The 14,596-nt window shown below is 41.3% G+C and overlaps 1 protein-coding gene across 1 annotated transcript; it reads left to right on the forward strand.

The window, feature by feature from the left end:
- Window positions 1-6,582: 6,582 nt before the first annotated feature.
- Window positions 6,583-10,566, forward strand: LOC121552593 (cyclic AMP-dependent transcription factor ATF-3-like). Its single transcript, XM_041865551.1, has 4 exons — window positions 6,583-6,720; window positions 7,462-7,713; window positions 8,004-8,111; window positions 8,557-10,566. Exons 2-4 carry the CDS (start codon window positions 7,471-7,473, stop codon window positions 8,803-8,805), a joined length of 600 nt encoding a protein of 199 aa, XP_041721485.1. The 5' UTR covers window positions 6,583-6,720; window positions 7,462-7,470; the 3' UTR covers window positions 8,806-10,566.
- Window positions 10,567-14,596: the final 4,030 nt, after the last annotated feature.

Raw genomic sequence — 14,596 nt, forward strand, 5'->3', positions numbered from 1 at the left:
TGATTTTCTGGATTTTTGTTTTAGATTCCGTCTCTCACAGTTGAAGTGTACCTATGATAGAAATTACAGACCTCTACATGCTTTGTAAGTAGGAAAACCTGCAAAATCGGCAGTGTATCAAATACTTGTTCTCCCCACTGTATACTCATTAAGACACCTAATGGGTTATGGCCTCAGCAACACTTACAGGCCTTGAACTTTATCTTGGAAAATGACTGTGGTTCCCTACAGTAAACTGCAATAGATTACTACCAACTATTCAGCTGTGATGAGCCAATAAGTAGCTTTCAACAAACGTTCTATAAAGGACAAAAACTAAATGAAGACACTTCTGAATCCCCTCTTGATAAACAGTGTGGCGTTAGGTCTACAACAATGGACTGGTATAATATTGTTGATTAATACATGTTTTATTAATACCATTCATTGATTGTTTGTCTATTTCTTCTGCAAATGTTAGCAAAACAGTTTCCAAAAAATCATGGCTGAACGCATCAGCGCATTCTGGCTAGTGGCTGCTGTTGATGGTGGAGCGGTATAAACTAGACATCCCCGCAAAACGAGACCCTACGATTTGTCGTAAATGTATCTATTTCAACATTAATGTTGACCACCAGAACCGTAATATTAAGCTACATACTTTTTTTGATGGAGCGTTTCTCGGTGCAGGTGGATTGCATAAGGTTAGCAGTTTCACGCTATGACTAATGTTTTGCGCCTTACTGGAATGTGATGGTGATTCACTTAGATCGAAAGTGCAAATGATATAGCCTGCCTCTGTCGCGTGATCTTTGTTGAGAGCATGTTCCCTATCTTGATTCGTTTTCCACATTCCAGCTCGTTGCCGGATAATGGTAAAGGGAGGATGAGTCGGCCACTTCCCGGAAAGGATGACGTATTCTTCTCCTTGTGATAATCAACACGCCGGGAGAAACCATTTGCTGTTATGTAGGGCATATCACTATGGAAAATCAGCAATGATATGTCTATTGTTGCTGTCAAGTGATGAAATACTAATTAAAGTGATGTCAGTAGAAAATGAATAGTGAAAGTTTTGCTCCTATAATTAATGGCAGAAAATTAAAATGTAGGCAATAGGCTAGCCTAAATAGCCTACATATTACCCCTGTTGCCTTTTGAATAAACAAACTGCATAGAATATAGTATATCATAGAATAGAATACATAAAAACGGATCAAAATCATGACATGCTATAATATGGAATGGATATTTTATCTTGCAAAACTACTTTTATCAACTGACTTGTATGTGAGAAAAAATTGCCTAAACTTTCTAAAACTGTCATGTAATTTGTGGTTGGACACAATAGCATATATATGATTGGTATAGCCCAATGCATCTGGATAACAAACATCAACATTTAGTTGAAGTAAACCAGGACACAAGTGTTTGGTAAATCAATTTGCTTTGTCATGATGGATGAACATTCATAGTTGCACAATATGAGTTACTGTTTACCCTCCACCCATCATCTGATAAAGATATGTAGGGAATCAGAAACAACCCAGAGAGATGACTGTGCGTTTCACGGGCAATGAAACTTTGTTTTTTCACACAGTCCTCAATGTAAGGGTCAGTCACAATTCAGAACAAGAAGAAGCTAAAGTGAAAATGACAAAACATCCTGCCACTTCCAGGATGATTATTATGAGGACATAATTTAAGCAAGTAAATAATAATATATAATATAATATGCCATTTAGCAGACGCTTTTATCCAAAGCGACTTACAGTCATGCGTGCATACATTTTTGTGTATGGGTGGTCCCGGGGATCGAACCCACTACCTTGGCGTTACAAGCGCCGTGCTCTACCAGCTGAGCTACAGAGGACCACTAAATGCCTATTCATATACCTTGAGGAACAAAACATTAATTCAATACTTTCTATTGTCATACACAATTGACAGTCAGCCATTAAATTATATAGCAAGTGAGGTCAGTATGTGACGGTGTCACAGCCCCTAAATCTTTTTGAACGTCCAACATGAACCTGGACCTTTGAAACACCTGTCTGCCTACATATGGTGAGGCGTAAATACTATGACGTGATTAAATCTTGGGAGACCAGGATGTCTATGCATTGGGTGGTGTTGTATGTTTGGAAAACTGCTTAGGGTCTTTGGTTTAGCATAACTGTTTATAAGCCTTGCACTTTCTGAGAGGTTATAAAACATGCAGTACCAGTCAAAAGTTTGGACACACCTACTCATTCCAGGGTTTGTCTTTATTTTTTTTCTATTTTCTACATTGTAGAATAATAGTGAAGACATCAAAACTATGAAATAACACATATGGAATCATGTAGTAACCAAAAAAGTGTTAAACAAATCAAAATATATTTTATATTTAAGATTCTTCAAAGTAGCCACCCTTTGCCTTGATGACAGCTTTGCACACTCTTGGCATTCTCTCAACCAGCTTCATGAGGTAATCACCTGGAATGCATTTCAATTAACAGGTGTGCCTTGTTCAAAGTTAATGTGTTAGAGCCAATCAGATGTGTTGTGACAAGGTAGGGGGATATACAGAAGATAGCCCTATCTGGTCCATATTATGGCAAGAACAGCTTAAATAAGCAAAGAGAAACGACAGTCCATCATTATTTTAAGACATGAAGGTCAGTCAATCTGGAACATTTCAAGAACTTTGAAAGTTTCTTCAAGTGCAGTCGCAAAAACCATCAAGCGCTATGATGAAACTGGCTCTCATGAGGACCGCCACAGGAAAGGAAGTCCCAGAGTTACCTCTGCTGCAGAGGATAAGTCCATTAGAGTTACCAGCCTCAGAAATTGCGTTCAAGTAACAGACACATCTCAACATCAACTGTTCAGAGGAGACTGCATGAATCAGGCCTTCACTGTCGAATTGCTGCAAAGAAACCACTACTAAAGGACACCAATAATAAGAAGAGACATGCTTGGGCCAAGAAACACGAGCAATGGACATTAGACCGGTGGAAATCTGTCCTTTGGTCTGATGAGTCCAAATTCGAGATTTTTGGTTCCAACCGCTGTGTCGTAGGTGAACGGATGCAGAGTAGGTGAACGGATGATCTCCGCATGTGTGGTTCCCACTGTGAAGCATGGAGGAGGTGTGATGGTGTGGGGGTGCTTTGCTGGTGACACTGTCTGTGATTTATTTAGAATTCAAGGCACTCTTAACCAGCATGGCTACCACAGTATTCTGCAGCGATACGCCATCCCATCTGGTTTGCACTTAGTGGGACTATCATTTGTTTTTCAACAGGCTGTGTAAGGGCTAGTTGACCAAGAAGGAAAGTGATGGAGTGCTGCATCAGATGACCTGGCCTCTACAGTCACCCGACCTCAACCAAATTGAGATGGTGTGGGATGAGTTGGACCGCAGAGTGAAGGAAAAGCAGACAGCAAGTGCTCAGCAAATGTGGGAACTCCTTCAAGACTGTTGGAAAAGCATTCCAGGTGAAGCTGGTTGAGAGAATGCCAAGAGTATGCAGTTGTCATCGGATGGCTACTTTGAAGAATCTAAAATCTAAAATACATTTTGATTTGTTTAACACTTTTTGGGTTACTACATGATTCCATATGTGTTATTTCATAGTTTTGATGTCTTCACTATTATTCTACAATGTAGAAAATAGTAAAAATAAAGAAAAACCCTAGAATGAGTAGGTGTGTCCAAACCTTTGACTGGTACTGTATATCAAATGCCAACAAATAACCATGACATCGAATGACACAAAGGTCCCAATGATCTCATCACCAAGTCAAATCAAGTTTCGGTATGAAGAAGTACCCCTTTAAAGTATGGTCTCAGCATACCTTTTGGAGTTGGTTAAAACATGCTGTATATTCTGCCTTTTCTTTTCTCTTTCCTTTCTGTAAGTTAATAGAATGAGGGACTGTGTTCTTGAATACTTTTATATCCTGTGTGCCAGCCTTTTTATGTCTCACAATCTCTCGTGGACAGACTACGTAAACTAGCATCTGACCAATTACACAAGATTTTAGTTCTGGGTTAACCGAGATTATGTCTCACATGAGGTCTCCTTTTTTGAGGGCACCTTTAGTGCTTTGAAAACTTTTGTATACACCCTTACATTTATGGTTTATGTAGGCTACACTTAACATTCAAAAACCCACATGAAGTATTATCTCCAGGTTTGGGGAAGCGGTGTAGTTAATTATTAACTTGTACAAGCCAGGTATGCACCTTGGAGTCACTGTTATATGACAGTCTGATGTCTATAAAGCTTCCGATATGGAAAGTCAACATATGTTTCCAATACTATGACATGGCTCCTTGGTAACTGCGTGTGTACAGAGACAAATTAAACCCATGTAAGCCAGGAGAAGGGGTGGCAATGACGACGAATGGTGGAAGGGTTGGCGATTGGATAGCAGTGGTGTAAAGTATTTAAGTATAAATACTTTAAAGTACTACTTAAGTAGTTTTTTGGGGTAACTGTACTTTACTTTACTACTTATATTTTTGACAACTTTTACTTTTACTCCACTACATTCCTAGAGAAAATAATATACTTTTTACTCCATACATTTTCCCTGACACCAAAAAGTACTCGATACATTTGAAATGCTCAGGCAGGACAGCAATATGGTCCAATTCACACACCTATCAATATAATGCATTGTCATCCCTACTGCCTCTGATCTGGCGGACTCACTAAACACATTTACTGTGTTTGTAAATGATGTCTGAGTGTTGGAGTGTGCCCCTGGCTGACCGTAAATTAAATAAAAACAAGAAAATCGTGCAGTCTGGTTTGCTTAATATAAGGAATTTTATGTATAGTATTTACTTTTACTTTTTACTTTTACTCAAGTATGACAATTGAGTACTTTTTCCACCACTGTACTTAAGTACGATTAAAACCAGATACTTTTAGACTTTTACTCAAGTAGTATTTTACTGGGTGACTTTCACTTTTACTTGAGTCATTTTCTATTAAGGTATTTGTACTTTTATTCAAGTATGAACACGTAGTATTTTTTCCACCACTGTAGGATAGGACGTTTCCAGAACACAAAGGTAATAGCTGGGATCAGACAAGGGAGGGCACGGGAGGGGAGACTGGCTGACCTGACTATTACCAGAAAGCTGCACTTCACATCAACTAGAAGAATGCAGTTCTCGCTTACTGCACACTCCCAACCACCATTCTCCCAAAGGCCAGCACAGCTTGAACAAAGGCAAAACTATAGTGAAACACTGTCAAGTGAGCCACTACTAGCTATGAATAACTAACAATATTTCAAAAGCTATTGCATATTTCAAAACATAATTTTGAAAATGTCTTTATCCATCCTGTTTATGACATAAAAATACAACTGAAACAAAACATGCCCCCTTGCAAAAGTATCAAAACCTATTGAAATGCAAGTATAAATTAGAAGTTTATATCTTAGGCCAATATACCGGAAGTAAAACATTTTACTAGCCTAAAAAACTAAAACTGATCTGTACCGACAACTGAAATATTTTCCAACTGAGAAATTAAAGCAGTGATCCCAATAGAAGTTCACAGTCTCAGTAGCATGGTTTGAGTTTCTTATCAGTTTAACCTTGTTGTGGAATCAAACAAAGATACCATAGAGTAATGGGGAATAATGTGCCGGTTATCGTGTCCTACATATATCACTTTTATATAGCTTTTTCCATAAGAGCTAAATTAACTTTCCTTGAGACTATAGCTCAGTAATATGACAGTAGATTTTGTAGAATGGGGTACATGCCTCGTACAACACATCTTGATCTCGCAAGCTTACATTCTGTTTCGTTACATGGATACATAGCGAAACAGAATATAATCTCTTCGAGATCAGGATGGTTCGAATGAGGCTGGTAGATGCAGCATTATAGATATAAACTGGCCCTGACCTGTCCACCCGGCCACCCATATCATTCAAGATTTGTAATTAACTTAACATGTGATTCACATCAAATATGACATCTACAATTATGATATTTCAATAATATAAGTAATTGGGGTAAAAGTAATAGATAACATCGAAATACAACACAAAACACAAAAATATGAAATTATTTACAGTACCTTGATTTGTAAATCCTCATTTAAAAAATATAACTGTAGTTCAATGTACCTTCACTTTATTTCAGAAGCAATAGGCTAATTAATTGAAGCTCCCTGATAAACTAAACATTATATTATGATGATGATCATTATTATTATTCCTATTGCTAGTATCCTAGACATACCTTTGCACTGAACGCTGGTTATGATATGACTGATATGATAAGAGGGAGATGGGCAAGCCCCTCACTGCTACATTCAACATCCCTTTTATTTTATGACACTAGCCAATAAAATGTATAGACTATACAAAAAACGCTCCGGATCATTAAACTATTATGTCTTTATTTGCTCATTAGTGTGAAATGTTACGACAAATTCCTTGTGAGTAAAGGGGGCTGAGCTTGCCCTGTTATGGTGTGCTACACGGGGTTGCTAGATTGCATCATTGCAAATAAGCTTCCACAGTGCTATGAATAGGATTACGTCACCACGACCCGCCCACCTACTAGTAAATGCCGAGCAAGAGGACTCACTATAAAACAGGGTGATGCAACGCTCCATCGACAACTGTAGCTTTCTTAACAGACAGAAGAGCCTTACAACCAGGAGCAGAATAAAGGCCTTTCAACGTCTAACACAATTTCTTCACTGAAAACATAATCAGGTAGGTCTATTTTTTGTTGTTGTAAAAAGTTTATTCCGGTGTGGTATAGGATAAGCGCTTTCAGGAAAACCGACTCTGTGCCACATCAGTGTAATGTTGCGGAGGTGTAGCATAGTGGCAGCCGGACTGACGTCCTTTCATAAAGAAAACGGCCTTAAATTTAGAATTCTTACTCGTATCTTTGTTTATGTGAATCAAAGTATAGTTTATTTCTCATTGTCTAATGTGTTGTTTTGAAATGGTCTGTGGCAACTGGGTTGATATGTTGTAACATATCCACTGTCCCTAAAAGTGACACGCACTTCAAAGAGAAAGAATGTTAGGCCTACATAGCTTGTTACATTGTTTAACAGGGCGATGTATTTGCTTTTATTTATATATTGTTGTAATTTTGGCATGTTAGACAAAAATGTAGCGAACAACTGCTGTGTCTGGTGGAATAAGTGACATAGATTCTAGTTCTCATACCAATCAGTCTTTTGTATATTTGAAAAATAGTCTAATGGTATACATTATCCAGCAAGTGAAAATATTTTTAACCTAAGGGAAAATTTTTATTTTTCTAGAAGCTTTTAATTTTATTGTTAGAAGCTTTATTTATTTTATTGATAGTGTTGCCCACTTGTCAGATTGCTGCTCATATCTGACGTTTTTTATTCAGTCCAGTATCCAAGTTTAATGTTTGGTTTTTGTTTCGCTCTTAGTCAGCTTAATGTGACACAGTATCACTTTTTGTTTCAGTTTTTCATAATGATGCTTCAGCATCCGGGATTCAGCCTGTCCGACATCAGCGCGTCAGCCTTGGTACCCTGCCTGTCCCCGCCTGGAACACTCACGCTCGAGGACTTCACCAACTTCACTCCCCTGGTAAAGGAGGAGTTGAGATACGCTATCCAGAACAAGCGGCTGTCCAACGGACTGAGCACCGATATGAGCGACTGTGTGAGCTCAAGTTCAGACAGAACGTCTGAAGCTCCAAGTGTCAAGAGGGAGGTAAGGATGTCAACATTAGTCGCTTACTGTAATATCTACTCCCCCTATAATGCCAATAGTAATTCATACATAACATAAGGGCAAGTTCCTTTTTTGGTATATGCCTATGTTTTATGTTTTCACTGAACTGGGTGAGAATTAATTCGTAGATGAGATCACTGTGATTACAGGTTTACCAACACATTGTATAGCCTACCAGACATTATTAAATGATCAGCCATATCATTAATTTGCCAGGAAGTTTGGTATATTATTCAAGGTTGTTAATTTGGCTGATGTGTCATTAACAGGAAACCCCAGAGGAAAGTGAGAGGAGGAAAAGAAGACGAGAAAGAAACAAAGTAGCTGCTGCCAAATGTAGGAATAAGAAGAAGGAGACAACTGACTGTCTTCAAAAGGTACGTTCAATGTATATTTTACAGGGCAGTACAACATTATTATGATGGGGAGAGAGGATTCATATGAATCAGAGGCTGCCAGACTGTGTCAAGTGGTATTTTGTGATTTATTAAGTAGACATACAGTATTATATTATCTCATATATTTAATTATTCAAAAGGTTTTTCGAATAAAGTTAGGGCCTCAAGCAGCCTCATTAATGTGCCATAAGGATAATTTCTATTTAATATCAAATTATTTTGTGACTCTTAATTGAAGATATTTAATAAATAAATAGATAAGGGCTCTATAGAAATGTCTGCCTCAAAACAGCAACATAACACTCCAGTATTTGCATACAAACTAAAATGCACTAAACATAATTGAGTATTCAAAATAATGAACCAACATGGGAGCTGTCAGTGACAGGATTGAATCAAACCACTATTCCCTTCTCCCCTCCAGGAGTCTGAGAAACTAGAGTCAGTGAACTCTGAGCTGAAGGCCCTGATTGAGGAGCTGAAGAACCAGAAGCAGCAGCTGGTCTACATGCTGAACCTCCACCGGCCCACCTGCATCGTACGGGCCCAGAACGGCCAGACCCCCGAGGATGAGAGGAACCTGTTCATCCAGCAGATCAAGGAGGGTACCCTGCAGATGGGACAGCTGGACCACCTCCACACCTCAGTGCCAACCACCTGTGGCCATCACTGATCCACACACTCCTGGGGGTAGTAGGGTACTACTCACTCACTCAGACAGACACTCACCGTCCTCTGGCAACTGTATTGCACCTGCGTCAAGTGAAGGCTCTGTCGGGCCGGCAAAGCAAAGGAGCTTTGCGCGTCCCACTTCTAAACTATGTGACTTATGGGATGGTGAAAAGAGAAAAGAGTGGACTGGACAGGACAAGGACGGACACCCTGTGTGCTACCTAGGGTAGGCTTGGGGTGTTCCGGCAAGTCGGGCGAATGTCAAAGCACTAAAACATAGAAATACATCCAATGTGTTTATTGTTTCCTTAAATCTTTAACATTGTTATTCGAGGTTGATGACTCATTCTCTGTTTTTGTATGAAAGCATTATGCCAATATAGTAAAGGCACATGATTTCACTGGTCAGTTGAGATAGATGCTTGTTGAGGAAAAATACTTCTTGTTATGACACACGATTAAAGTGGAGAGATAGTAATAGCTGTGTGCTGTGTGACATTAATAGCTGTGTTATTACTGTCATATAAGAGAAGAGGTTATAGCTAGAATGAAAGGCTCTTATACATTGTATGAAGTGTTTGCTGTTGTGTTTATTGAATATATTCGGTATTAGCTGTGTCTATAGCTCACTTTCTTCCCCTTGACTTGCCTAACAAAAACCTCTGAAGCTGCTACTACTAACTCAGGATATACAGGTATAGTTCATATCACAGGAACCCTCATGTTATAGGACAGTAAAGGGAGTGCATGCAATGACGATTCACTTAGACAGCATTTCATCTAACTTACTGACAGACAATGGCACTGTTAGCCCCGGACCTCCCTTAATGAAAATCAGTCATTACATCTCTGTAAACTGGTGTATTCTGAATAGGCCCTGATTTCATAGTGACCTGTAGTATTTTCTCTTAAGTGTTGAAGATATGGTTGTGTGATTCATATTAGATTTTCTTCACCTAGATAAAAGTGTGTAGTTACTGTATACCATATATGTAAACCAACTAACACCTCCTATTGTCTTGTATGTATTATTGAAGCTTATAAAATAGAACCACTAGGTATCAGTAGCTAGATGTCTAAGTGGAATTATTTAGCACTCTTCTTGTCTGAAGGTTTCACTTTAAAGTCATGGAAGATTACATGAATTGCCTCAGTGTTCGTCTGCAATTACCAAATCCTTAAGCCCACTGCCAAACCAGCCCCCCTCCCATCAGTCCACAGGTTGTGCTGTGACATCATCACAATACAGTTGCGCAACCAGAAACTCTGGTTAGCCTCATTGCTCAAACAACACATTTTTACGATCAATGGAAGCTTTTGTCTGTATATTCTGTAATGTCTCAAAATAATACATGTGTGGTTTATGGTAAGGGACTGTTTATTTGGGTTGGTTTGTGAGTAAACGGTTGAGAGGAATACAGTGAAAGAGACGCAGGCGTCCATGTGTTTTGTTTTTGTGTAGTTCAGTGTTTCATGTTCAAACAGGCATGCTAGTCATGGATGGGGTTACTACTGAGATAATTAATTTGATGGATGACACGCCTGTTTTATGTACTTCAATACCTTTCTTGCTTTTCTATTCCACCATCCATTTTTTTGTCTCACTTAAACATTGCTCACTAAAAAGTATTATTAAATGTGTCTGAGTGGATGTGAAAGATCAAATTGTATCAAGTCAGGTAAAACCTCACGTTGAAACAAATTATGTACTCATGTCTATTTAGTTTTTGATACTTCGTTAATAAAGATATATATACTTCAATTGATTTTGTTTGGGATTGTTTCTGGGGAAGGATTCACAACATTTAAAAACTATATTTTTAGCAAGGGATTCAATGTCATTGGTATATTGACACTGCATAGTTTTGATGCAAAACAAATATTAATAAACCTGTTTAGCATCTCAGCACATTTGTGTAGTTGGTGCTCATCTGAGGACAAGCCAGGACATGTCTGCCTCTTTGGAAGACTCATTATATGGAGGGCAGGCAGGGGAGAGACTGGAATAGTGTGTTTTCATCCTGTGCCAGCTCAGCATGAGTCACTGGGTGTTATCTGACGAGATGGGCTGTGAAATACCATTTCACTCAGAACACCAGTACCCCCACCCCACCCCACTATTGTTGTCCACATTCCATAAAAGTAACATCCCATTTTTCTGATGGTGGTTTTTGATAACAACACAACTGAGTTACTCAAGACTCCTAGCAGCCAGAATGCAACCAGAATCAACATGATTTTTGGGTTATTGCCTGACCAATTAAAGGCACAGTGCAGGCAAAAACATGATTTTCCTATGTTTTATAAACACTGAGTGTACAAAACATTAGGAATACCTGCTCTTTCCATGACACTGCAGTCTGGCCAGTTGAATCCAGATGAAAGCTATGATCCCTTGTTAAATCCACTTCAATCAGTGTAGATGAAGGGGGAGACAGGATAAAGAAGGATTTTTGAGACAATTGAGACATGTATTGTGTACGTGTGCCATTCAGAGGGTAAATAGGCAAGACAAAATATTTAAGTGCCTTTGAACGGGGTATGGTAGTAGGTGCCAAGAACTGCAACGCTGCTGGGGTTTTCACACTCAACATTTTCCCATGTGTATCAAGAATGGTCCACCACCCAAAGAACATCCATCCAACTTGACACAACTGTGGGAAGCATTGTAGCCAACATGGGCCAGCATCCCTGTGGAATGCTTTCGACACCTAGAGTCCATGCCCCGACGAATTGAGGCTGTTCTGAGGGCAAAAGGGGGTACAACTCAATATTAGGAAGGTGTTCCTAATGTTTTGTACACTCAGTGTATATGTCCACAGCATGAGGTTGGAATAATACTGTGAAATTGTGAAAATGATGATAATGTTCTTTTAGTGTAAGAGCTGTTTGAAAAGACTGCCTGACATTTCAGCCTGTTTTGGTGGGATTGAGTTTTGACCTGCCTGGTGATATCACCAGGTGGTAAATTAATTAGTAGACCAATAAGAAAGAGAGTTCCAAACCTCTTTGCCAATAACAGCTAATTTTCAGTTTTCCCCTCCCCTCTCAGACCACTGGTTTAAATACTTAACCCCTTTTTTTAAAATTTAGCCTAAAATGACATACCCAAATCTAACTGCCTGAAGCTCAGGACCTGAAGCAAGGATATGTGTAAGGGTTGGGGTGAGGAGTGACCCAGGTGCAGTGCAGGATATACAGTAGGCAGTAGGCAGAGATGGTGAAACAAGGATCTTTACTGGTGGTCCCGAAGCCAAAACATAAAATAACGGACTTATCACGATAAAATAAAAGGCGGAGCAAATAAGTCTCCCCCAGCCACCCGGACACGCACAGGGACAGTGCGCCGGGTGATGAAGCCCGACCCCAACGGCCGGCCGTCCAGGCCCATGACCGGAACCGGCTCAGAGAGGGAGAGTAACGGAACACTCCACCCTTGGGCCAGCCCCGCGTCCATCAGGTTTCCCGCGGCCCCAGAATCCACCAGTGCATGCACCCGACGCGCAGCGCAGGCCCACTGAACCCTGACGGGGAGAAATGTCAGAGAGTCTCTGAAGTTGGGATTTCGGTTCCGGCTCGCTAGCACCCCTCCCGATACTAGCGAGCCCTCTGGTTTCCCGGCTTCTTCGGCCATGAGTCACAGTGGTGACCTGCCTGGCTGCAGTACAGGCAACGTCCCTGGCGCAGACGCCTCTGCCTCTCCATCCTGGACAAGCGCGCCACCCCCAGCTGCATAGCCTCCTCCTGAGGAGTCTCCTCCCTGAATCGGCGGAAAGCCTCCGGGTTGATAGGGGGACGCAGAGGCGCGCCTTGCATCATCCCTCTCTTATGTGCCCTCTCACAACGCCGATTGTCTACCCGCACCGAGAGTTCGACAAGGCCGTCCAGTCGCTCAGGCAGATCCCTGAAGGAGAGTTCGTCCTTCATCCCCGATAGCCCTTGGGCGTAAAGGACGACCAGGGCGGCCTCCTCCCATCCTGCCTCTCGAGCCCGGGTCCGGAACTCCACGGAGTAGTCCACCACCGAACGGTCACCCTGCCGACAGGCCGTGAGCCGCCTCCAGGCCTCGTGCCCCGACACCACCCGAGAGGTGTCGAACACCTTGCGTAGCTCCCATGTGAATTGGTAGGAGTCGGAGCACGCCGGAGTTTGGCTCTCCCACTCCACGGTTGCCCAGGAAAGGGCCCGACCCGTCAACAGAGTGATGATGTAGGCCACCCGGCCCTGCTCCGTCGGGAAGGAGGAGGGTTGGCTGCTGAATATCAGGGAACACTGGGTGAGGAATTCCCTGCAGCCCTCTGGACGTCCGTCATACCTCTCCGGAGGTGGTAGGCGGGGTTCCCTCGATGTCGCAGGCGAGACTGGAGACGACGCTGCCGCGGCTTCCGCTCCGCCGGCTGCCGGGGCTGGTCGGGTGTCCACCCGGCTCTGCACGGCGATCGTCAGATGGCGGAGATTCTCGGTGATCTGCTGCAGGCTGCGGTCGTGTTGGTTCAGCATAGCTCCCTGTGTTGCCAATGCGCTACGATACTGTGCTGCCTCCGCTGGGTCCATATTGGCTCAGTTTTCTGTAAGGGTTGGGGTGAAGTGTGACCCAGGTGCGGTGCAGGATATACAGTAGGCAGTAGGCAGAGATGGTGAAACAAGGATCTTTACTGGTGGTCCCGAAGCCAAAATACAAAAGAACGGACTTATCACGATAAAAGAAAGGCGGAGCAAATAAGTCTCCAAAAACCGGCTGACAGCCAAAATACGAAATACTACCTAAGACTGAAACAAATAACGAAACAGGGAGAACACTTCTCAAGTACCTGTACATATATCTCCGATCAGACACTGAGTAGTACTGCTGGACATAGAGAAACTAGCAGAGAAAACTGAGCAAGGGAACACAGGGAAGTGAGGGCATAAATACACAGGTGAACCGATAGACACAGGTGACACCAATAGGATGATGATTAGTCCCGACTATGAGTGAGGAGGTGCCTAAGGTTGTCGGCGGATGACACCTAGTGGGTCGCTCCGGAACTGCGTCCCCCTCCTGTAACAGATATGCATATTCTCGATACCATTTGAAAGGAAACACTTTGAAGTTTGTGGAAATGTGAAATTAATGTAGGAGAATATAACACATTAGCTCTGGTAAAAGATAACACAAACAAAAAAACATGCGTTTTCTATTTTTGTTGGGGTTCCATCAGCTTTGAAATGCAAGAGAAAGGCCACAATATAATATTGCAGTTCAGGTGCAATTTATATTTTGGCCACTAGATGGCAGCAGTGTGTGTGCAAAGTTTCAGATTGATCCAGTGAAGCATTGCAATACTGGACTATTTTGTATCAAGTCTGCCCAAATGTGCAGAATTGGTCAATTGATACATTTTCAAGTACATAACTATAGAGAACATACAAAAATGATATGGTAATACAAAATGTAAGTTTACACACTCCCAGGAATGTCATACATGATGGATCATTAGCTTATACACTAACTTTCACACATCTAGATGGCCGGGCAGGGTGGGTGTGGAGCCAGAGACAGCAGGGGTTCAAACTGTAGAACCCAGTTCCTACATTTGAATATAAAAATGGATTTTATCAAACAAAACTATGCTACATTTTATCTCTGGGACCCTTAAGATGACAAATCAGAGCAATATTACTGAATGTAAGTACATTATTTACCTTCAGAGGTGAATGTATCAAACCAGTTGCTGTGATACGTTTTTTGTTGTTGTTCACTCTCCTCAAACAAAAGCATGGTATTTATTCCCTGTAATAACTACTGTAAA

Source organism: Coregonus clupeaformis, chromosome 36, assembly GCF_020615455.1.
Source record: "Coregonus clupeaformis isolate EN_2021a chromosome 36, ASM2061545v1, whole genome shotgun sequence".
NCBI lineage: Eukaryota > Metazoa > Chordata > Actinopteri > Salmoniformes > Salmonidae > Coregonus > Coregonus clupeaformis.